This window comes from Prinia subflava, chromosome 2 (assembly GCF_021018805.1).
Source record: "Prinia subflava isolate CZ2003 ecotype Zambia chromosome 2, Cam_Psub_1.2, whole genome shotgun sequence".
Lineage (NCBI taxonomy): Eukaryota > Metazoa > Chordata > Aves > Passeriformes > Cisticolidae > Prinia > Prinia subflava.
This window is the reverse complement of record NC_086248.1, coordinates 38169106-38195149: the sequence shown is the minus strand read 5'-3', so window position 1 is coordinate 38195149 and position 26044 is coordinate 38169106. Positions and strand designations below refer to the sequence as shown.

Below are 26044 nucleotides of genomic sequence, written 5' to 3'. Positions count from 1 at the left end.
TCATAGTTCTCAAATATCTGTCTTCTTTTCCTTCAGGGAAACCAGTCATGATTGTAATAGAATACATGGAGAATGGGGCCTTAGATGCATTTCTTAGGGTGAGTACCAAAATGAAAACATATATAAACATATTTAAAGTGACATGTACTGTATATTGGCACTTTAAAAAATATGTCTTATACCTGTGGGCATATATATGTATACATGCATATATAATAAAATATAATCAAAATATTAAGTATCATTATATTACACTTGTTTTATATTTATTATATTTAATTAAATGTAATTAAAATGGTTTTCAGGTTGAAATGGAGTTTTGACAAATACTAGCAGGTTCTCTATATTATTTCAGCAAAACCAGATCAGAAATGAGAGGATCAGACCAGGATCATGTGGGATGATCGTAGGAATTTATGTGATTTAGTGTGGCATAGACATGGTGGATTTTATTATAGCCACCAGTTGAAATTAAAACCACTGATACCTGAAGCCAAATCTTCTTTCTTTTGGGAGCAGAATTTACTGTGTCAACATGGTGGAAATAAGCATAAAAGAATCCCTAAATGAATTATGATTCTGTTTCAGAGATGAACAAAGAAAAAAAAATGCAAATTCAGAAAAATTTAGTGTTTTCTATAAGTGTGTTCTGAACTCGTCAGTTCTGACTCCTTACCAGGTATGCATGTCAGTAGGAGATGATATGTAAACACTATAGAGAACAGATTTTTTTTTTTTAATAAACTCCAAGCTGTGAATTAAAATTATCAGTAGCCAGGGTTAGGAGATAGTTCTTATTTTCTTGATATAAATAATTATTCTGAGAGATGAAGAGCGTAGAAGCAAGATCTAGGAATGTTAGGAAATCTTCAATAGATATTCTCTCTTAGAAGTGACTTGACGTGAGTTAGTGAGAAATATACAGCAGTTAGCAAGTTTTGTTACTATCAGTACTTCATTACTCACACATTTCTTAACTGGATGCTTTATCTCTGAAGAAAGTGTGTATGAAGTGAGTCTCTTTTCCACAGAAGGAGTAAATAAGTGGAAAACTGAAGTTGTAAAACTAAATCTTATTTCTCCTCTCAGCTATACTAACAAGAGTTGCTGCTCCTTTCTTCCCTCCAGAAACATGATGGGCAATTTACTGTCATTCAGCTAGTGGGAATGTTGAGAGGAATTGCTGCTGGAATGAGATATTTGGCCGATATGGGATATGTACACAGGGATCTTGCAGCACGCAATATTCTTGTCAACAGCAACCTTGTTTGTAAAGTATCAGACTTTGGCCTTTCCAGAGTTATAGAAGATGATCCAGAGGCTGTCTACACTACAACTGTAAGATAAATCAATGGGTCTTACTAATTTTGAGATACGGTTATTTAGAAGAAGTGTATCTTCTGGAGAGTATACATAAGAGAAATACATTAGTTGATGTGGAGGTTTTAACCAGTCAAAAGGAGGAGTCTCTGCAGAAATCTGTCTCTAATTAGGAGATAATATTTTTGTAAGAACATACATTTTTATTTGACAAAGTTCTAAAAATTTTGTACGGTATCTTCATTATTGCATTCCTCATGATTTTAGGGATTTCCTCATGACAAATAAGGAAGTTTTACTGACAAAAATTTTAAACATCTCATTTACTATGAATCAATTAAAATATTTGTAGGCTATTACTGTTTTTCATGCTAGATCTTATCTCAGCAAAGGGTTGACTAGCTTGAGGCTAGTCTGTGACAAAGCTCAACTCCCAAAGCTCAACTGGCTTTTGGGTGGGACGCTTTTCTTAAATATGCATTCATCAGGCACACTCTGCTCTTTATTCTTTTGTTGAGACAGCTCCACTTTCCCACCCATGGGGCCTCCCTGTGCCTATTTTCCCATGCTGAGTGAAGGAGGGGCCCCTGGAATCCGCTCCAGCAGGCACAGGGTTCCAGGAAACCACTCCGGTGTTCACGGCTGTCATTCCTGCTCTAAGTGGGATCCTGGTTTAAAAATGTCAGACCAAGATTTCAGAGAAAACGTATGACAAGTCAGTGGGGATTTATATGCACAGGTTGGGATTCCCCTCACCTAGCTTCAGCCAGCCAGGAGTTAAATGGCTAGTGTAAATCAGACATCTAAGCAGCCCTTTAAAATCAGTGGAGGGATAAGCACTTCCAGAGAAATTCATCCAACTTAGCTTATAGAGGTATCTATGTTCTAAGTGTTTTAAGTTAATAAACTTCCTGAAACACCTTTGAAAATTCTGCAGTCAGTCAACCATAGCAGATTGTGTAAGTGCTGCTCTTAATGTTGATGAAAATAATTACAAATGCATTCTGTGGAAGATGATATGAAAATTCTGTGAGTTAAAAAAAGAACTTTCTTGCTTTTTTTTTTTTTTTTTTTTTAATAGGGTGGAAAAATTCCAGTGAGATGGACAGCTCCAGAGGCCATTCAGTACCGCAAATTTACATCAGCCAGTGATGTGTGGAGTTACGGAATAGTTATGTGGGAAGTAATGTCTTACGGAGAACGGCCTTACTGGGACATGTCAAATCAAGATGTAGGTTTGTCTGTTCGTGAGTGTGCATGTGTGTTAGTAAAACAAAAATTGCATACTGTAAACACATACACATGTATTTCACTGTAAATGCATGAAATGTTGGTTTAGAAATAAGAGTTATCACAGTACTCTGTGGTTTTCACAAAATAAAAAAGTTATGGAACTTTCACCTTTAACCAAAATGAAAATCTCTTTTTTTCATGTGGATATTGTAGGTTTCTGTCCTAAGTATCAATTAAAACTGGATCATCAAAAATAGTAATATGGACTCTTCACTTTACTATGCTTAAGCATGGAAAGAATTAATTTTTTTCAAATAAAATGTAATTCTGAGGTTTCTGACCTTAGAGGAATGATTAATCATTTGCAAAAAGTTGTTAAAAGTCTGAGTGGCAGTTAATGACCTATTCTGGCTTTTTCAAGTTAATTATGCTGATTTAACAGTACCCTTGTTTGCATAAAATATAATCCAGAGCAACAGGTCAGTAGTAATAGAACAGATGGGTGTTAATCTTGACATCTGACAGGAGTATCTATTAATAAAGAAATTACACAGGAAAAAGCCATACAGGTGTGAAAGATGTCAGAAGGAGTCTCATTTAAAGTTCTTCAGGTGGGGCTTGAGTGAGTTTTTAATTGTTATTTTAATTTTTGATTGAATGATCAACATCAAAGTTGAAAAAAAAAGATAAAAGTGTAGATGATGAGTCAGTTTGGCACAGTGCAAAGTTGTTAATATTTGACAGGTCTCAGTGTCAAAGATTTCATGGACTGTCAAAATATGGGCAAACAAGTCCTTGGGGCAGAGAAAGAGAAATATTTACATTCCCCAGACACCCAGTAGAGTTTCATTTCTTTTGACACCTTCCTTCTGTACTAGATTCAAACATAAAAGAAGTCTGACAGGAATATAAGATGCCTCAAAGGCAAACCTTACCTATCTTTCAGGAAACAATAAGGAAAAACTTCTAAAGAGAGGAGAAATTTTGATATCTTTATGCTTCTTATTGGATTTTGAAAAGTATTCCTTGTACTGAAAACTGCATGTAAAGCACATGAGTGAGCCTCTTTCAAAAAATAGCTAAATGCCACTTCTTAACAGTTTTATCCCTTTTTAGTATCTTTCATGATGATCTTCAATAGCACATAGTTAAAAGATGCACCAATTGCTTGGTAAAATAATTCCAAATATTCTTGATGTTGTGATCTTCAGGCATGTTCTCCCATACCATATACACATCCTACCCATCCCTTACATAATCTAGAATGCAAAAATTTAGAATCACCTAGTGATTTCTTGTTTATTCTCCTTCAAAGTCACGAGTTAGAGTATTTAATGGTAATGAAAAAATCTAAATGTGTTCTTCTAATTTTGCACTCAGTGTATGTATTTTAAGTGTATGATTTTGCCTGAAAGTGGATGTGGATGTTGTCATAGAGCAGACCACATCTCCTAAATAATAGGCCTCCCTGACTTTGGATCTTTAGATAGCATTTCTTTAATTCTGCCCTTCCTCCTTTCAGTCATTGCTTTAGACTGATGGAGGATACATTTTTGCATTGTGAACTCCTTTCAAGCAAAACCCTCCTTTCAGCAAGGACCTGGAGCTAGGGTGCACCCAAAGAGCACTCATCCTACAAACTCCCTGCAGAGGAAGAGCAGGCTGAGCAGAGATGACAGACAGAGTTGTCCCAACTTCCCTGAGCAATGGGCTCACCTCAGCTTAATCCTTGCTAGTAACATTAGCCCTCAAACCCCCATTCCCCTATTACACTGTTGATGTTCTTGCTTTCATTTTGTTTCTAACCCCAGTGCAGATTAGTTCTTTGGAAAAGGGTGAGGCTGTACTTCTGGATTTCTTACCATTATCATGATCACTAATTAGTATTACTATTAGATGACCATAGTCAGAGTTCCAACATTACATTGCCCAGTTACCCATATTTAATACTTCCTTGGTGACATCCAGTATATAAAGTGAACAGACTCAGTCCTCTTCTGTCCTTCTTTACATCCTCAGATAACCTGGTTATGACACAAGCATAATCTCAACAGTATTCCCTTTTATTCTTTTTGCAGCAAAAGCAGAATTTCAAAAACAAATTGTGAAAAGTGTAGATAATATAAATCAATTCCATTAGTAAGAACTCCAGCTGTTTTCGCTTTGTAGATTTGCTTATTAAAAAAAAAATCCTGCATCTACTTAATTTTCTTTGAGTACTTATGTTTTGAACCTCACCTCCTCTTTTCTTAGCAGAGTGGACACTTGTTGTACTTTACTTATCAATATTATAGAATATTTTTTCAATGTTTTGGATATTCACAGCAATTCCATCCATCTCTAGCTTATTCATTATTTTATATTTCCCAGTTTCACCCTTCTTGCTCAGAATACACATCTGAGAAACTAATTCTGAAGTATCACCAAAGACTTTCAAAAACAATATCGTCTTCATTCACAGTTCTCTTCAGATTTCTCTGCAGTTCGTAATGAATGGAGAAAAACTCCTGTTCTGATCCATTCATTCATGTTTTCATTCTCCGCACATCTTGGATATAGCCTTATGTAGATAGTTTGCCAGTTCTAAGGATATTAGATATTTGGTGGTGGCACTGTTGTTTCTGGCACCTTCTATTTCATTTCTCACTGGTGATCTCTGTCTTCTGACCTCTTAAGCAACTGCTTCTTTTGTGGTAAATCATACATAGCATGCTCGAAGTGTTTAGGTGATAATACCTTTTGCCATTTAGAGGGTCAGAAATGTCTGCATTACTTTTCACAGCACAGCAATTGTCCTGTACACACTTTAGATTATTTTTCACTTTCATTCCACTACTACTTCTAAGCTTTCTTTTCCTCTTAATATAGCTCTAAAGGATCTTACATTTAACTTTTAGTGTTTTCTTTACTATATAGCTATGTTCTTTCAATTTTCCTGTTCTTCTGCAGAAAACCTCTCTCCACACCCTCTCTGACAGACAACTTCAACGTCTGTAAAAGGTCACTGCACTCATTCTTCAAGGTGTGGATGTTTCTGCAGGAATTGAATATTTCTCAGTCATTTTAGAGCTGTAGGACAGTACTGTCATTCTAAATGTTCAGAGAGAAAGCTGAGGCCTAGGGAGATGAGGCAACTTCCCTGAGGTCAGAAGGACATTCTGTGACACAAAACTGCAGTCAGTGCCCTACCACTGGGCTATGCCTTCTCTTTTCACAAAATTTCTTTTATGCAAAGGTTTTTATATAAAACCTGGCTGGATTTCAGCCAGCTTTTTGAAGGCCGTTCTGTATTGTCTGCAGTTCTGTCTACTTTGCAGTCCACTACTTTTACGTTTTCTCACACAGCCTACAGAATAGTTTCTCTCTGAGGTTACTATTTTTACTAAAACCTGGATATTGAACAATTTTGTTTATCATACCAGATCTACTTCCCCAAACTACATCTAGAACAGCTTCTGATCTTTCTTTCTATACAAAATGAGGGAGAAAACAGTCCTGTGCAGTCCCCTTGAGGAGCAAGCACCCTTCCTTAGCAATTCTAATGCTGCTGTGTCAGTCAATGTCAATATACTTGAAATCCCCCATGAACAGTGTTTTAGCCCTTTTCACTGGCTTTTCTTATCTGCCTTGCTTCCCGATGTGCTTTTTTTATTCTGCCCTCAAGGTTTACAGCAGTTTGCTGTGATTTTGATTTATCCATTTTTATTTTTTACCTAAATCCAAATGGACTTGGCTAAGGAAGTCAACGGGTGGGTGTAATTCTTGGTTCAGACATTTACGCTGTCCTTTGATCATGTCATCATCTAACAGCATCTCTTATTAAATCTAACTTTCTGTGAGCTATTAAAATAGCATTTACCCAGATCTTTCTCTCTCACATGGCACAGTTCTGCTGCTTTATCATTAATATAACATGGCTAGACACAGAATACAACTTTTTTCCCCTAACAATTTCTAGCTGCTAAACATTTTTCTTGGATCCTTTTATAATACCTTCAGGCTTCTTGTATTTTATATGTGCATGCACAGATATCCATCCATTTAAAAGTCAGTTGCTTCTACCACACACTCTTTCATAAAAACCTTGGGGCGAGTAATAATGCTTTCTGAAATAACTCCATTTATCTATCTATCTGTTGCTCCCTTGGTGAATTTAATTGTTGTTCCCTGCTACTCACTTGTCTAGGTAATAAGCTATGTTCTGCAGATATAGAACAATATGCTTAATAAGCCCAAAGATAAAGCTGGGGAAAATATTTGAAAACCTGAAGGCTAGTGTCAAAACAACAGACTCCTATTTTTGCAACACCAATGGAAAATTTTAGTTTGTTGATTATTTTATTTTATTTTATTTTATTTTATTTTATTTTATTTTATTTTATTTTATTTTATTTTATTTTATTTTATTTTATTTTATTTTAATTTTTTTTATTATTTTATTTTATTTTATTTTGTTTTGTTTTATTTTGTTTTATTTTAATTTTTTTCTTAGATATTTGAACTGGGTAGCAGTACATATTCTTTAAATTGCTGTTGATGAAAAGTGATTAACTGTGTTGGCTACTAGGTTATAAAAGCAATCGAAGAAGGCTATCGTTTGCCAGCACCCATGGATTGCCCAGCAGGACTGCACCAGCTGATGCTGGATTGTTGGCAGAAGGAACGTGGGGAAAGGCCAAAGTTTGAGCAGATAGTTGGCATTCTGGACAAAATGATTAGAAATCCAAACAGCTTGAAAACCCCGCTGGGAACCTGTAGCAGGTAAGAAAAGCTTTAGTGTGTGTTCTTATGACGGTGCACATGGCTGGGCTCTGGATGTTCTGCTTGGTGGCTGGTTCCAGTTCACACTTACTTCATCTGTCTTTCAGTTCCTCCTTCTTTCTGTTCCCTGTTCTTCTCTTCCTTCATTTGCCCTTCTTTTTTACCATGCAAAACAAAGCCCAAAAAAGGACTTTCTTGGAAAAATAAAACAACCGAAATAAAGTAAATATTGTGGAACTAACACATTGCTCAATAAACTACTGCCTGCTCATCACTCTTTCCACACTCTCACCACTAGTCTATGTTTTCCTTGTTCCTTAAAATCATAAAGTGTGGAGGGCAAGGATCATTGTCTATTGCAGTTTTCTGTGATGCATCCCTTGCCCTAGGAACTGCTACAGTAGAAATAGTAATTAACAGTACTCATGCTTGGCCAATGTACCTCGACATGCTACACTCCAGATTTTTATCTTTCATTTTCTGGCTTTAACTCCTTTCAGTGATTGCATCTCATTGTATTTCATTATGTAGTTTTTAATGGCTTCTTCATAAATTTCAAGTGAATTATTTAATCATGGTAATCTTTTGATCTGCTAGCTAGACCACTGTACTAGGGAAACAACCGGCCTGTGCTCTGCTCCTGATTCTTCTACTGGCTAATTTGCTGTGTGACCTTAAGACTTTGTGTCTCGGCTCTTCCCTTGTCTTTGTTTTGTCCCATCCAATTGAAAAATGGGAATAGCTACTACTATATTTTCTAAGATGCATAAAAGAATAGCATCTTTAGTTTACTTAGCAACCTAGAGACAGCTGCTGTCATGCTAGGTAATAAGGTCAATTTTCTGCTGGTAAGAGTAGTCCATTAGGCTGATTTTGCTCACTCTGACCTTTCATCTTTTATGTCAATAAGCTTAGGAAGTACATATTGTGAGCTACAGAACAGTCAAGCGCTATTCACAGAGTAATCTAAAGTGTGTATAAAGGCCTATAACTTTCTACTCTCAACATTTTTAATACCCAAAACTTATTTGACTCTCACCTTGCTAAATACTCCCTGATGTTTTACTCTCTTTGGAAACAACTTACTTTCCTTTTTCCTTCTCCATAGACCAATTAGCCCTCTTCTGGACCAGAACACTCCCGATTTTACCACTTTCTGCTCCGTAGGCGAATGGTTACAAGCTATTAAGATGGAAAGATATAAGGATAATTTCACAGCAGCAGGCTACAACTCTCTTGAATCAGTTGCCAGGATGACTATTGAGTAAGTTAGTACTGGGCATGTTTGACTTGCATTTAGGGAATTTCTAGGTACAATAATACACAATGTTCAACTCCAAAACTTTACCCTGAGTACAAACATGGTACTTTGGGTCAAACCAGCCAGTTTAGCAGCTGATGATGTTGTATTACAGCATCCCGTGAAGAGGCAAATACCCTGCTACCTCTGTGTGGCATCACTTTTTTCCCTGCTTTTCACACCAATTTAACACCAAGGGACTGGAATTTGAGGGAGCATGTGGCCCCTTCCAAAGTATGTATGTATAGGAAAATAACCACTTTGCCTCCACCACCTAATTGGTACCTTTTTCCCGATGTGTTCTGGGAAGATGTGGAATTTTCTTCTAATTGGCTGTCTGTGTCCTGCAAAACAGGACTTTGCATCAGGATAAGTCTGTAGAAGCAAAACAATTTTCTGAAGGCAAACATGGCCTGTATCAGTACTGTCATCTTAAAACAGGTCTTCTTGGCACCCTGCAAACAACTTCCTTGTCCTGGTGGTTGCCAAACACATGTAATTCCTCTTAGAGAGCGGTGGGTTTCTAAAGAAGTTTCTAACCCAATATTCTCAAGATTTCAACCCTGTTCTTATCTGCCTGGTGTCACAAGGGTTCTCAGCCTGTAGCTTGGGCACTGTCATCAGAGTCCACAAGCTTTTAGCATTAGTAGGGGCAGAGTTGAAACTGCTGCTCCTCATTCATTTGCATGGTGGGTGTGTGTCAATATGCAAAGGCATCTAGGCATCTCTTTAGGAAACAGACTGTGATCCTGAAAATCTTGTATTTATACATAACTTTGTCCTGAAAACCACCCGAAGTATTTTACAAGAGAAGTGTCTTTGTCTTCGGGCATCCTTAAAAGCTACAACAAAAGGTTATCTTAACGTAAAACATACTGACCTCCTTCTCAGATGTGGAGACCCCCCAGTGTAATTACATGACACTTGTCATGCAATTGCACTCGTCGCTGAGAGGCTGAACAGTGCCTGTGTGAACTTCCCAGTGCTGAGCTGAGGTTACAGCGTAGCTGCAATGTCAGAACCCTGTAGTCCAAACCACTGCCTAGCTTTGACTCACAATTGAATACCATACAATAGCAGTCTAAGTTGAAAAATTAACAATGTACGCATTTATCTTCCCCAGGGATGTGATGAGTTTAGGGATCACGTTGGTTGGTCATCAAAAGAAAATCATGAGCAGCATTCAGACTATGAGAGCACAAATGCTACATTTACACGGCACTGGCATCCAAGTGTGATAGACATTTCTCCCCTATGAGGGAGGTGACAGACTGAGAGAACAGCACTGGCCTTCAGTATATATGAAGTGCTGCTAGAAGACACTTGATTTCCTGGGTCCTTCCTGCAGTGAATAGAAGAGCTACAAGAAGCACCTACAGACTTGAACTCCTAAGTGCCACCAGAATTTATGAAAAGGGAATTAGGATCCACCAGTGGTGGCAAGGAAAACAGCAGTGACAATAAACAAAGTACTACCTGAATAAACATACAAACACCTTGAGCTCTCTAACCTCCTTTTTATCTAATAGACTTTTTAAATGTACATAAAAATTTAAAAAAGAATATATTTGTCAGATAAAATCATGATATTATTGTTGAATTCAACAAAATATTTTCCTTAAATCTGTGATTTCTGAATCTTTTTTTAATCATTTGTGTTTATTCTTCATAAAGACTTTCTTTTAGTATGATGTTTATATCTTTGGACCTTTTTAGTGCTAATTCAATGACACATTACTACACTGGGTACCTCTGAAGGATTATTTGAGTTCCTAGAGATTTAAGAAGCATGAGCAAGCAATGTATATCTATCCGAACTTTGGTATCCCTTTGTGCCATTTCCTTTTGTTAAAATCAACACCGTACTGACATGGCTAGCTAATTGGCAGGGAGTCAGGAAAATGCAAGTTGCCAAGAGCTCTGATATTTTTTAAAGAATTTTTTAAGGTTACACATATGCTATCTTTTAAAAGAAAATAAAAGAGAAAAAAAAAAGTAAAGAAAAAGAAAAGCAATAATGACCCCTAAGTAGTTCTAGGCACTTTTAGCAAATTGTTTGCAAGATGATTTTAATGGACTAGAGTTAAACTGAGATATATTCTAAGATGTAGATCTACAACTGTAAACCTGCTGAGACACAGCATTTAATGGACAAGTGATTGTAGGAGTGTCTCAGAGTATGGGTGTAGTTCTCCAGTGTTACCTAAACCATTTAATCTGAGCACATCACATTTTTTTTCAGTACTCTGCATTAGCAAATCTAAGAGAAATAGCTGGTGTATATTTTCTATGAGTTTAAGCCGTGTGCAGTCCAGCTGTCAGGATAAGGACATAGCTTTTATATGAAAACTGTAGAGCATGAGACAAGGGGCAGTTCAAAATTTTCAATTTTTTTACAAGCTTTTGCTGCTCTGAACGAATATGTGTGTGCGTGGTCACACAGACGCAACAGTCATTCATCAGGAACAGAGATGCAAAGGTGGTTGCTCAATGGAATGTCTTTCTACACCATGTACTTATATATAAATTTTCTTTGATTAAAATATTTAATTACCATAAGCAATAATGAACAGAGTCTTTACAGATATTGCAAGAATGTACATGAACCAGAGAGAAATGATTTAAAAAAAAATCTGAAAATTGTGAACTACCCCAGCAATGAAATGCTGTACTTCCAAAGAGAATTGGGCTGCTTCTGTTGATTTTGATAGAGAAAGATCCCAGGGATCAGTCATAAATTGGTCTGGTTTGATAATGTGGGCATCCACACAAAAAAAATAAAAACAAAAGAAAAACCTTGTAAATGTTCCTTTGTAAAACTTGTAAATTTTATTTATACTGTCTTGTTTTGTACACACATTTATGTGTAGTGAGCTCTGAATACATTGAAAATGCACTATATTTTTCTATTTTACTTGCAGAGCATCACAAACGAACATGTATGTTCAGTGCTACATAATGTGTTTTCCCACATTTAGGACCAAAGATAGTTATCAAAAACTTAAATGCATCATTTTCCCCCTCCTTTTTTCTCCCCCTTTTTAGATCACTGTACATGTTATATTTGTCATTTTATTTATTTGTTTCACTAAAAAAAATCAGTCTGGTTATGCTAATTTTTTTGTCCCCACCCACCTTTGTTGAAGAAAATCTGTAAAAAGCTTTTAACTAGCATAATCCTGATACATAGACACTTCCATTTGTAATCTTTGTAATAGACTGTAAATATATTTTTGGAACTATAATGCAATGTGCATAAGGGTTATTTTTCAGTGTCCATATATGATTGTTTATACAATTCACAGCACTTTACAGTCATGCTGAGAAGCCTAATTTATTGCCTGGATTTGGGCAGAGTAAGGAAAAAAGGTGACTATTTCTTATTTCGTATTAGATTGTCATTCAGTAGTAATGGAGTTATTTTCACGTATGCAGCTCAAGATGTTTTTTTAATATTAAAATTAATTTTTTAAAAAATCTGTAGGAGTAAGATGCAGACTAAACTGCGTGCCCAGTATTGGAATCAGTGCATGCAAGCATTCGGCCAAGGCACTTCAAGTAGCCATTAGAACACAATTAATAAATACACAATTAATAAACGTCCATTTTGTGTTATACCAAATGCTAGGTGTCTCACTGCTGGGTGAGCATCTGTGGGCAGCTGGGCAGGGTACTTGTCAGTCTTGTTGCTGCTTTAGGCACCCAGCTAAAAATTTAGGAGTTCTTAAGTTCAGACACCTGCTTCTGTATAAATCTTGGCTACTGTTTCTAAGGGCTTGGTCATCAAATGTGAGATGCAGCAATGCTGGTATTGCTGAGAACCTACAAACCCTGAATGCAAAAGAATTGAGGCCAGGCTTCACCTCTAGGATTTGTTCAATATTCTGAAGCACAGAGGCCTCTAAGCATGTGTGGTGACTTGGGCTCACACATGTACAAGTGAGGGCCCTAATGGTATTTCTTCCTTAATTCTCCTGATTTGGTTTAAGCCATCTTCTTTGAATAGTAAATGTATTTTAGCATTCATCTATATACCTTGACTGCCTTAATGTTGCCACAGATTTTTACACATTTGAAAGTGGTAGAGTAGACCCAGAAAGCACAATTGCGATCAACCGCAATCAATCAGATAACTTATCTACATGTTCAGATCATTACTGCAGTTTAGAGCACATGCATGTAAATGGATTTGAAACTGGCAGAGCAGCAAAATACTGACATTGGTTGCAGTTCTCCAGGTTTCAGAAAACACAGTCCAGGGTAAGAAAAATAAAGTGCCAGAGGAAGTTGATGTTCACAGGAGGAACTGAAGAAAAAGTTGGGTCACAGGGAGAATGAAAAGCTAAATAATGGGAAAAAAAATCCAGTTCTGGCTTCATTTCAAAGAATTTGGACATTGTGCATTGCTAATGACAGATTATCAGGCTGTAGGTGATACTGATCTTTCTTGACTTTATCCATCTCCAAGCATCTAGAAGAGAGAGGCCTAAAAAAGCAGAATGAATCTCCCTCTGGGAATGCTTATCTCCATTAGATGTAGAGAGAAGCCAGATGATTAGCTTAGATTAGGCATCTAATATCTATACAGCTAAAGTTAGGTAAAGTGATTCCTACCCTATCTGTCATTGGCTGCTACAGTTTTCCTTGTAAGCCAAGTGTCATAGAAAGGCAGCTCCTCCACCACTGGTATATCCCAGAATGTATTTAAACTGGGCTTTATCACAGAGAGAGGTGATTTTTTTATTATTTCTATTCAGAGACTTGTAACAGGCCATCTAAATGCTTTTTGTATGTGGATATCAATTATTGAAAATTTTTGTGATTGTTCTGAGGAAGACCTGCCTGGTAAATTACAGTTATTTAATATTTTAAATAATCAGAAATATTTGCTGACGTACTGCTTTAGTCCAGAGGTTATGTGATCAGATATGATAGCCGCTGTTTGCAAAACCATGTTTATCTAAAGCCTTGTCATGTAAAATCTCCAGGAGGCAAAGATGCTTAAATGTATCTCAAATTGAATGTTGCCCTTAATATCTCAATAATTGAGCTCTGTCTGTATTATTTTCGATTTAAAATGAGGTTTTTTATATTTGTTTAAGCTTGAACTATCTGGCATCCACTGAGGGAGTTTGAAAAAATGATTTTAAATTAAATTTGCTTTTCTCCACTAATAGTAATATACGATGAATAGTTTCCACTGTTTTGAATGTTTAAAAAACTATTGCTTTAATGTGGGGGATGAAGGGGTTTATTTTTGTTCTGTTGTTGGTATTTTTTTACATTTATTGGTTAGTAGTTGAAATAAAAAAAATAATAATTTGTTCTTAACTTTCTAAGTAATTCATATGTAGAAATTTTGAGAATTATTTAAATTCCGTGACTTTTGGGTTACTGCTGAGAGGGTGATTGTGTCACTAGAGCCATCATGCCAGGCAATACAGAGACACCCTGCCACAAGGGCAGGGTTCAGCCAACATTCTGTTACCCAGTAATGGCATGAAGAAGTCCACTGGGTGTGTGAAAAGAGTGAAGGGCAACTCAGCAAAAAATGGTCATTTCACCTTCTAAAAGTACCTTTGTGACATGTTAGAGCTAAAACACCCTTAATTCATTGCCTCCCTGCATGTGGTTTAAAATTGATGTGCTTTGGTCTTTGGTCTTTGGTCTTTGGTGGGTTTTGTTTGTCAATCGGGCCATTTCTCTTACTAGTTTTATTTTAGACAAGTGGCATTTGAGGTTTTCATGGAAGTGAACAGATCCCATACAGAATGACAAGTGCTGTTTTAGAAAAGTACAATACAACTTCTTGCCCAAGAGCTGTTCTGGCAGCAGGTGCTGCAGGGGTATTCAGAGAATTGGTGCTATGATATGCTGAGCAACTATTACAACAGGTCTTCTCCATTTTCAGGACCTGTTTGGATTGTACTTCTGATCAATTAACTGATAAATGGAAACAGGTGAATTATTTTTCCCCCACTAATTTGTAATGGACTTACATATGGTAGATTTGAGATTTGTGGGACTACTCAAAAGTCTTAGTCTAAAATTTCTAGTAAAACAAGGAATCCTAGGTTGCAGCCTATATTTTTTCTTGTGTTCCCTTAAGGGTTTCAAATGTAGCCAACAATTACTTTTAAACAGAGATATTTATTGCTTGCATAGTGGAGCCCTCTATTTACTTGGAAATAGGCAGTTCTGCAATTAAAGTTCCTGCAGAAATGTATTCGGGAGGGAATACAACAATTTAGGGAAAAAAAATCTCATCCAACAAATGGCTTGTGAAACCCAAAGTATAACAGGGCTCCCCATTTTTGTAACACATTCCTTACAGGGATTTGAAAAATATAAAGGATTAAACCATAGGCATAAAATCTGCTATATCCTGATGAAAGAGTAGTGGCAGAATGCAAGCTACTTTTGTGAGAGTTTTTTCCTCTGGATTTGGGGTTTTTTTGAGACTTTTAAGTTACAATAATTGACACATGCATTTAGAGGCAAATCTGTTGGGACAGGCTAAGGGATAAAATTAGCGTGTCTGTAATATCCATGAAATTCTCAGAGCACTTTCAGGGTGGGTAAGGGTTAGGCAGTTTGAAAGTGAAAGGAGTGATGTGTACACCCTGTAGGTTACATTCAACAAGATTATGAAAAGTTAGAAATTACAGGTGAAAACCCTTGCTCTGGTATGTGGTGAGAAGTCAGAAGATGGGAGGGAGTGGAAAGAGAGCCATGAAGTCATTCACAGTGTCTGAGTTGTAGGACTCCACAAGACATTGCTGGCAGGGGAGTTAAAAAGTGTGAAGATTTTTTAAGTAAAGAGACACTTAATATAATACACCTAATAATGTAATGTGGAGTGGTTTCAGTACTCTGAGTTTTCCCCAGGCCAGATTGGAATTTGTCAAAGAGACTAAATTGAGACAGATGGGAAAGCAACTGGTAATACACAACTCATTCAAGCAGACTTGAAATTGAGACATGAAAGGAGAATTTTACAATAAAAGCCTGAAAATAAGACATGAACTATGACGATATTTACTCTCAGATGATTTTAGAGTAGCTCTCTTTAAGTCTTGTATAATGTTAGCAGATTTTGGCACTTATACATACAAAATGGGTGCAATGAATGTCTAATTAGAGTGACCAAAAAAGAACCACAAGTTAAAAAAATAACTGATGTCTTGATAGACTATGAAAAAAGATGTGATACAGCCAGGCAAAACTTGTGTAGCCAGCCAAATGAATCTTGGACAAAACAAGACCTAATGCCTGGTGCCAGAAGAGCTAAATTGGGAATAGGAAATCTATTCATCCATGAACCAAGGCTTCTGCATTTAATTGAACCAAATAACCAATTGTAGAACTGTGCTGCTGATAATAATTAATATTTAAAAACTACGACTTAGAGGTCATCTAATGAATCATAACAATACTAACGCTGAAAAACACACACAGTGCTTTGAGCCATAGCTATGCCCAGGGACGTGTGTGTGCTACTGGTATTGGAGTTCTATGAGTCTGAGTATGTCAAGTCATTTATAAACTGGAGACATTATAGCCCCAAGTCCATAACTTCATGTCAAAACAAAACAGAAGGAATGATGAGAGTCTGTAGGATCAATCAAGTGCAATAGAAATTATCTTGTGATTATATTGCCCAAAGATGTAGAGTCTCCCTCACTGGAGGTATTCAAGAACCATCTGGACACAATCCTGTTCCGTGTGCTCTAGAATGACCCTGCTTGAGCAGTGAGGTTGGACCAGATGACCCCACTGTGGTCCCTTCCAACCCGACCCATTCTGTGATTCTGTCATTTGAATTATGAAGAAAACCATGGATTTACATTAAGGAACAAACTTCCTGATCCAAAGATACTGCCTCATTGAGAAGAAAAATGATCCATTATTTTTATTCAGACATTCAAACCTGGCTTGCAAGAGGCTAGACTGAAAAATAGATAGTTAAATAGATAGGTAGATAGATAACAGACAGATAGATAGATAGAATGTGTCCACATTGATTCCTTTCATTTCATGTCTGTAGGAACATTACTCAGGCAATTTCTGGACTGTTGTTCAACCTGTGTTACTATGCCAACTTCCACTGGCTTCCTGAAGGGCTGCATGTCCATTTTTAACAAGTCTGCTGTAAAATGTTTTAATTCCCTTTTCTCAGGGACAAATAGCCTATGCCAAGAATACATGTGTAGCTTAACAGCAAGAAGGTGCAGGAATCTCAGATTTGTTCTCTCTGGCATGTTCTTTTCAGTCATAGTCATAAATTAAATATGTTATTCCCCTGATGTTTCACTTTGCATACAAAATCTGATTTGCTTGGAAGAAACGTAGTAAAATCACCCAGATACCTCCTGAAGGCCACTCAGAAATGGCATTTTTTAAGTGATTGGGTGATTAGGATTTTGTTCAGAAAGTGAGAGAGTTGCAGAGCACTTGCCCTCAGGCCGTTTCATTCCAGGTCTCTCTCCTGGTTTGTTTGCTAGAGTAGCCTGTAAGTCATCCCTTAAATTAATCTATACAAAATAGCAGTGCTGGAGAAAAAGACAGAGTTAGATTCAAATCCAGGCCAATATGCCTACCTGAAGAAATCGGGCCAGCAAGGAACTGAGAGGTATTTCTAATGGGGATTCTCCTTTAATATTACTGGGCTTTAACCACTTAGTGCTGTTGAGAAGTGATGCATTGGTGTTGCAGAGGTAAAGGCTCTTTACTACATAGCTTCCCTACACTTCAGTTCATCTACTGCCAATAGCAGGAATGGGGACAGGAAAGGAAATACCTTTCAGGCATTTCTTTGTAGTGCTCTTTCCAAGAGAAAGAATTGTCTGAATGCCTACATTACCTAAATTTGTGCAAGAGGAGAGAATCCTCTTTCATGCCATCTACTTGCTGGCAAAAGCATCCCAATTAGACTGTGTGCTTTTTGTTGCAAGTCTCAGCCAGAAGCTGCCTCCTGTCCCATGAAACTGCTTTCCTAACAGCAGGGTGACCCCCAGACAGTACCTTTCTTGCAGTAGTTACTTGAGTATCCCAACACCAAATTCCCTTTGCAGTTGTCCATGTTTGTTTCCTTGTGCAGAGCTGCCTTTGAGGGATATTTTCCCGGCCATGAGGCAGGAAGCTATTTGCAGCACTGTGCTCTACTTCAATTTCTTCCCAGCTGGTATCAGTCATTAATACTTACCTAGCAGCACCCGTGCTTCCCTGCAGGGTAAGTAGAAGATGATCGTGAGGAAGGAATATTTACGGCCCCAGCAACAACAAAAGCAATGTCTGTTTACAACCAACAAACTGTGAGTCAGGGACACCACTCTTAAGTGCAGGAGTCATTAGGGTTGGCATAAACAAATCAAAACAAACAAGAAAAAGAAGTGTATTTAGTGAGGGGGGTTGTTGAATACAGAAGAGCAGAATATCAAGCTTACATGGACTGTCCAGTTAACACCAGTATTACAAGCTAATGGAATGTATTTAAAATGATGTTAAGCTCTTTCTGTTGGCAGTGCAATCTAAGGGGGAGCTGAATGGCAAGAAAAAAAAACCCCACCTGGTAAGGGATTTTATCAGGGAAGCAGGAGAAAAGTTACTTTTTGTGATTTTACATTCCTCATAATGAATGAAGGGAAAGTCTCTTCACATTCACTTGTACTGTTCATAAATATTTCTTATGGATTTTACGACATTAATATAACTGGATTGTTGAAAATCATATGAAAACTGATGCTTGACCTGTGTCATCTGCGTCTGAATTATTTGCTGAAAAAGCAAGAAGATATACCTTAGAAATATTACCTGCTTTCAGTATAGCAAAGTATCTTAATAATTATTGAATAGGGAAGAATGATCTATTTAAATTAAGCCTTTAAAGTAGCTAATACCATTTTTACACTTGTATATATGTAATAGGATTGTGCAAAGCTGAATTTATAATTTTTTAAACATCAGATGCTGTCAAGTTATTTAAATTTGAGATTTTATATATATATATAAGATATCATAATGCTTTCAGAAGTGGCTGCATGATATTTAAGGTTGAATTTTCAGGTCTAAGTTGAGAGACCTTCACTTTAGCTACCACAGAAACAGAAGCCAGATATCTTAGCAAAGACTTATGTATGTGCAAATGTGTCATTGAACCATAGCAGCATACTTTTGCAAAACAGTATATTATATTTGGCAGTGCTTAGACCTTAAGTTCTTTTTGTGTTGTTGTCTATTGTGTTGTTGCTACTGTTTTTAATTTAAAGCCTTTTGGTGACGAAAGTCCTTGTTAGCTAAGGTCAGTAAGCATAAGTAAGCAGATGAATATGATGTGAATTGGTAGAAGCCATTTTCTGCAAGTAGGGAGATATCTCACAGAGATGACATCCAGCTGTTACTGGGATCATTCTCTCTCCTTCTTTAGCATAAATGCCAGAACAAGACAACAGACTGACTCCCCTCACGCTTATTGAGAGCTGAATCATGGCTATCCATGGTTCAGGGTGCTGATGGATAGACATGTAATACTTGTCTGGCATCTTTATGGACAGGATTCACCTTGTTTTTCTGTGATTCGATGAATGGCCTGCTTTTCTGGAACTTGTGGCAATGTTACATATCTCTTGGGTGAGACAGGCATAGAATCACTAAGATTGACTCTACAGTACTGGGCTGTGGGAAGGTATGGGAAAAAGGCCAACATGATATTTTCAACCTCTGTGTGAGAAAGGAGGGACTCATGTATTGGTATTCATATGTTGCCAGACACTTTGATCTGCATCTGCTTGCCTGGGAAAAGTTTGGTTAGGGTAAGCCTAGTAGAAAATTACCTCTTAAGTTACCTTCTGCACTGTACAATCCCTTCCCTTCCTGATGCACCTTTCCTTTTAAGAAATCCCCTCCTTCTACCTCTGAAAATCTTGTTTATGACACTCCTGTGGGAATGAGGAAACTATTGTTCTGAGTAAAATGTAGATTTTTCTTGGAAGACATGGAGTGGCCTTTTTTTCCCAGAACTGGTATCTCAGTCTGTAGGCACCACACTGCCATATCATTCTGACACTGCTCAACTATTAGATAAAGTGCATGTGATCTCTTTGATCCTTCTTTACATGTATCTCCTGTTGAAAGGATGAATTTAGGGATTTAGTTTCAGAGAAGGTTAGGGACTGTGAATACCTGACACATCCTGATTTACTCTTAGGATACATGATGGCTTGCCCAGGACACTCAGAGAGCTAGCTCTCACAGAGTTTCCTTTATGTGAAAGTTACAGTGTGGGTAGTAACTTTTGCATATTTTCTCCCATTATTGATTTCAATATGACCTTGGCATGTACCAGAGACTGGATAAATAAGTACTAAATCCAACCATACAGATGTAGCAACCAAGAATTGAAGCCCTATCCTCACTACAGAGGCTTTATCTAATGTCTTTGACTGGCCTTCAGTTTCTCCAAACCATTTTGGGTTTCCATCTGTTTCCAGGGGGACAGACTGTCTAATTCAAATCTGGAATTATGTGGGACAGCACGGCAGCTAGAAATGAACCACTGAGATAATGAGTAGCTGGGTTATGGAGATGCAAAGAACTTATCTCCTTGATTTGCCGTGTGTTGCACAGGGATCCTCATCTCCCATTTGTTGATGTTTCATACTTGCTAGCTTGCACCTGGGCTCTGCTCTGGTGAAACTGGTACTTGGGCAGTGAGAATTAGTGGCAGCCCATTGTAAAACTGTGCCACAGTCCAGGGTGGCCTTGTACCCTATCTCATTAATCTCTTGATCTGGAGACCTTCATTCTGGTGCTAACCAAAAAATACCAGGAGAGAGAGACCCAATACAAATATAACTTGAGGTTTTAAATACCTATGCATCAAAGTGCCATTTTTTTACTACCATTTACCTTTAGCTTTGAATAAATTCACATGTCAATCATTTTTACTAATTCAAAGGCTTACTTTGTCTTCAAAATACTAAAAGACCCTATCAGAGTAAAAAATTTCTTTCCTTTTGAAAACGTTTTTCCTCAGAGTGCCTTTTTGATAAATTCTTTTCTCATGCATTCCATGCATTACTAGGGCTTCAAAGGCAGGTGCAAAAAAACCTAATAGAAATGAGATTTACCTTTCCTTCATGTAAAATTAGTCCCTAGGACACTTCATTAGAGACAGAAGAAAACTTTCTGTCCCTCCATCAGATTGCTTCCTCTAGCTCTTCTTTTTGTTTGTTAAGCCTCAGATATTATGGCTATTAATAATATCAGATCCCCTTCTCAGTTTATCATAAAACATCTGCTCCCATTTTTTCCAGTTTGGTGACAGAGATGTATGGCATGCAATGATGTGTTAATATCACTCTTCTCTTGAATGAGTCTCTTTCCTTTGATTCACACTGTTAAATAATCTAATCCATGTGCTGGAATGACAGATACTACTTTGGAATCAGCTATAGGAATATAGCAGGGGGTCATTCCTCTGCTGGTTTATTTTTCTTTAGTATTAGTGTTACATTGGCTTGTCTCAGTGTCTATAACAAATTGCTTTTCTCCCAGAAATTTTCAAATAATTTAGTTAAGAGAGCTCTAGCCATATGTTAAATAATTTCCATTCAGTCGTGGTCTACATCCATTAGCACTAAAGCTATATTAATCTGTCACTAATTGTACAGTAAAATCTACATCTTATTCTTCCTTTTTCTTTTTTAAGCTCTGGGTTTGTTTTGTGGGGCTTTTTTAGCAGCACAAATAACATAAACATTGTCTTCGGGTGCCTAATATCATATAATGACTGAGAGGAGTCAGTCAAAATGTTTTATAAGATTCTTCAGCCCTACCAAGAGCTTCTGATAATATTAGCTGAGGGAGAGTACTTGCATTAGTTTACATGCTAGAATATATTTACCTTGTGTATGCTTTTTTAATTAAGCAGAGTTAAATTGAACACACTCATTCCACCCTTGTCCTGCTTCTCTGTTTTAAACAGTTTTTTACATCTTCTCCCAGTGCTTAATTTTATACCCTAATCCCCATCTGAAAAACTGCACCTCATTCATTTATTTCCTTTGTTTCCAATACTGAAATTGTCAAGTATAATCCTGTGGCTCATTGAGATCCAGCGTGAAACACAACTACATTTCCTTCATGTTAGAGCTGTTTGCTTGGGAATTTCTGAGTTTATTGATGTTTACCTAGCCAGTCAATGAGAATTTTTGTCAAATAGTGGTGTATACATGGCAATGAAAATGATAGTGTAATTTGCCTCTATTACTTCCTGATATCAGGATTCTGCTGCACTGCAAATTTCATATCTGTTGTTATTATTTGTTTGACAGAATCAAAAACATGCCAGGTGCTTTGCAAAACAGAGAACAAGAAAAATCCCTTTCCAGAAGAGATGACAGCCTGAATAGAAATGGCATAATGGCAGGAAACAAAAGAAGCAGAAAGGGGAAGCAAAACAAGAGTTATAACCATAAGATCATGAGGTTGGTTTGGAGGCACAGTGAACGCTATGAGGCATTTTTTTAAACCCCATAAGGACTGTAGTTGGGATTAGAGAATGGAAATGTAGAAAAGAAGCATGGAAAGGAATGGAGAAGAAGGGAGGAACAGACTGGCAACAGGAGGAAGAGTAAACAGAGGTGTATGGGAGAGGCCAGAACACACATCTGACAAACTGAGGATTATGACTAATGACAAGAATGAAAGACCACATCTGAAGAGCATGGTGATTTCAGGAGGATGGCGAAGCAGGACGTGGCGATGCTGCTAGGGAGAGAAGAGCCAGCAAATCTGCCCTGGAAGCCTGCCCTGGAAGCTCCTCACCCTAACATAACCCTGCTTCCCCATCTTCTTTCTAGCTCCCCTCTTATACATAAAATATGTATATAGAAGAGCAAAGGAGAAGGAGAAGCAGCTAAATAAACTTTTCCAAGATCCTGCTGGGGAAGAAGTTTAAGCTGGGATGATACAGATTTACTCCTACTGATACTGTTCCTGGTAGCAAGAGGCAGAGAGCATTCTGTTAGTCATACTCCTGCAGATGAATCTGTGTGAGTCTTTGCCTCTGCTTACAAATAGGCCTTGTTGAGAAATACTCAACAAAATTACAATACTCCAGCCAATCTGGGGCATTTTAAAATGTCCTTTCATTCTAGAACAGAAAGATGCAGAAATTATACCACTCACAATGAAATGGAAACAGGAAAGAATATTTTAAAAGGGTTTTTTTTAATGCTGAAAATAATCATTTCAGTGTTACAGAAAAATATAAGGGGGATTTTGCTCATTTTGAAAAAAATATATTTTATAACTTTTCATGAATTTCTGATAAAATTGGGAATTATTTTAATTATGTAGGACTGCTTTTTCTGTTTTTTTTTTTTTTTTTAGAAAATTGGTATTTTTAGAAGGAAATGGGAAAATTGCCATGTTAGGTCAGACATATTAAAATACCCTGATTTCCAAGGTAAGGACTCTTCAGGAGTAAGAAAGCTCAAAAGAGGCCAGTCTAATCTCTTCCTCACTTCCTTCTCCTCTGCTTCTGTGATCAGACGTGTCTAATGATTAGTCTGCAAAGAGCAAAGCCAGTTTCTATGTCTCCCTGAGAAAAGGCATTTTGCCAACTACTTTAAGAATTTTTAACTGGATCTACTTACAGGAAGCTGCTTTTTTTTCCGCCGACTATGTCTCCACTTAAATCCTCCTCAAAGCTCTTCCATTTTGCCTGGAAAGGTTTATCAGAAAGCATGCTGGAAAGGCTCAGATCTTTCTGTCTCCAGTGAAACTGTTTCTGGACATAGTTATAGCTTAGCAGATCTATGGTATGATGGTTGAGAGACTACTGCTGTTAATGAAGTATTCTATTACCTTGGCATATAGAGACACTTTTCACTTGGTACTTCTGATTGCTAAGTATTGATGTTTAGGCTATTATTAAGTACTTGCGCATTATATTATTTTTTGTAAGTTTTAGAGGACAGAACTGGGTAAATTTTTCTTCTCCTTCAGGGTAATGCAGCTTTTCATGAGTCATTCATCTTGAATGTACACCAGAATGGTATCAAGTTGGTTGTTGTGACACCTTATCAATACGACGCCCATTTTTAGTTTCTTCTAGCAGTGGAATGATTTAAGTATTGTCTCATGGAGACAATGGCCTCATTTAAAAATATCTTGGTGACTCTGGATAAGATTCAAATGATTTATCTGAGTGAGGAGGAGGCAACTGAAAGTCATAGCTGAAATATTACCAAAAATCCTTAACTGGTTGGATTTGGCCATCATTTGCTTGAAGATTTTGGTAAATGGTGGCTTACTGGGTTCTCAAATGCCACCAATGGCCAAGCACTTTCTTTTAATTTTCTTCAATTTGAACTTTGCTTAAGTTAATTAAGTTTTTGTCATCTCAGGGTACCATTTTAGCAATGAGGTTTACAAGACCTTCTCTGTCAATGTATAAACTTCGGCTACTAAAGAACATACGAGGTATAGAGAGTAAACTTTAATGTTCAGCAGTGCTTGAAAAATGATTCCCACCTCAGTAATTTCTCTCCACTGTTGTTGAAATAATACTGGATTTAAATCCTATAGCCGTGGTGTCAATTTACCAAAATCTTCCCTGCCTAAATTATCGTTCAGTTAAATGTAGCTGAAAGTTTTATAATAATCCACCTATCATTAAAAACTGGGACTGCAAAGTAGTGTCATAGTATCACCCCATAATACAGATTTATTACATATCATTTTTACATATTTGAAAGAACTCCATTAACTCAGTTGCATACAACTATTTTGCAATAAGAGACACAGCATAAAGCAATATCAAAACACAGGTAATAGTTCTACTAATTTTATTTATTCAAGTTCCAGATTTTGCATAATTTTGCCACTGCTGCTGGCATGATAGCAGATATGGAGGTTATCCATACCTACCTTTTGGTGCTGGGAGAGGATTCAGCTGTGTGGCACCTTACCACCCTCTGCTACCAAAAAAAAAAAAAAAAAAAAAAAAAAAAAAAAAAAAAAAAAAAAAAAAAAAAGAAAAAAAAATTCCACTGGGAAATGTGGCATAACCTCTGGGAAATGCAGTTTGACCTACCTTCTGGGTTCAGACACTGAACTGGATGCATAATTTGGGAAGGAATTTAATACCAGCTACCTCAGTAGCCACAAGGTGTTACAGGAAAAAGATTGAAAACAAACCAAACTATTATAATGTATCCTGAGACTGAAGGACAGCATGGTTATTTTGCCTATATATTAATTTATAGCCTTGCCTATACTTCTCCTCACAATCCTCCCCTGGTATTGTCTGTCAGCTTTTTCAAGAAGACACGTGGTTGTGCATAAAGTAAGGATAGCTGCACCGACTCAAGTCACAAGCCTCCACGGCCGTGGGTACCTGGCTGTGTGCCTTGGTAGGGGTACAGTCCTGTTTAAGGGGACACCTTCAGCTGGGGACTTCCAGACATCTTCAGGGCTCTGTATCCAATATGTACAGTTCAAATGCTTCCCAAATCAGAGCGGTGCACTATGATGAGTAGTCTGTCCTATATTCTGTGAATTTACTTCCTTCTGTCAATCTTCTCTTTCTGTCTTGCCCTTCTTTCTCCTGAAGTAGAATGACCAGGGCTGCATGAATTATTCAACATAAGAGTGTATGATGTATTTATACAGTGATATAGCGATACAGTGTATTTATACAGTGATATATATATATATATGTTTTCTATTTTGTTTACAGTTTTTTTCTTAATCATCCAAATATCCTGTTTCACATTTTTACTTGATACTGGGTGCTTGACTTGATGTTTTCAGAGAGATGTCTGATGTTATTTCCTTATTTTTTTCTTCTCAAGCAATAGTTAATTTGTAGTCCCTGCCTGTGTCTGTATAGTTATTTACCCCTTGTTCAGTTCTTTCTGTTATATCAGATTTCATCACTCCTTCATGGCCAAGGGCATTGGAAATTGTGAAATCATTTTGCAGTTCTTTCCAGGCAGTTCCTTACTGATTTAACTTATAAAAACATTTTGTATCAAACTTTCTCATCTGACAGTTCTTAGATATCACATTTCCCTTTACTACTAATAAAAGTACTTTTGCTTAAATCCTTTGTTTTATTTCATGCTTCAGTCCAGGAATCTTTGCATACACTTAAGTGCCCAGTTGCCATAATTCACGTCTATGTATTTAAGGTTGGGAGAGGGAGGACTTCAAACTGTTGTCATTTATGTTTTATTAACTGGAAACCTTAAAAGTAGATTTTAGACCTTATTGCCTTCTGGTTCTGACAGCGTGGTTATACAACCCTCAGAGTGAAAAATTGCTAAGGGCTAGATCCATAAACAGCATCTAGGAATGCCTTTAGTCAGTTAGATGTCCTGTCTCCTTTGCAAAAGATGTAAACCCAGATTAGTCACATCC

General features: G+C 37.1%; 1 protein-coding gene across 7 annotated transcripts in view; it reads left to right on the top strand.

Moving 5' to 3' along the window:
* Positions 1–25733, top strand: part of EPHA7 (EPH receptor A7) — a 167417-nt gene extending 141684 nt beyond the window's left edge. For 4 of the 7 annotated variants that reach the window (XM_063389656.1, XM_063389655.1, XM_063389662.1 and 1 more), the window contains 6 exons: positions 37–98; positions 1129–1338; positions 2402–2551; positions 7121–7314; positions 8423–8578; positions 9738–13922. In XM_063389656.1, the coding sequence (XP_063245726.1) occupies positions 37–98; positions 1129–1338; positions 2402–2551; positions 7121–7314; positions 8423–8578; positions 9738–9852 (887 nt within the window). In that variant the 3' untranslated portion in view covers positions 9853–13922. Of the gene's footprint in view, positions 1–36; positions 99–1128; positions 1339–2401; positions 2552–7120; positions 7315–8422; positions 8579–9737; positions 13923–21948 lie in introns of those variants that run through there. The other 3 variants (XM_063389659.1, XM_063389657.1, XM_063389658.1) reach the window with 3 other exon arrangements.
* The last annotated feature ends 311 nt before the right edge of the window (positions 25734–26044 follow it).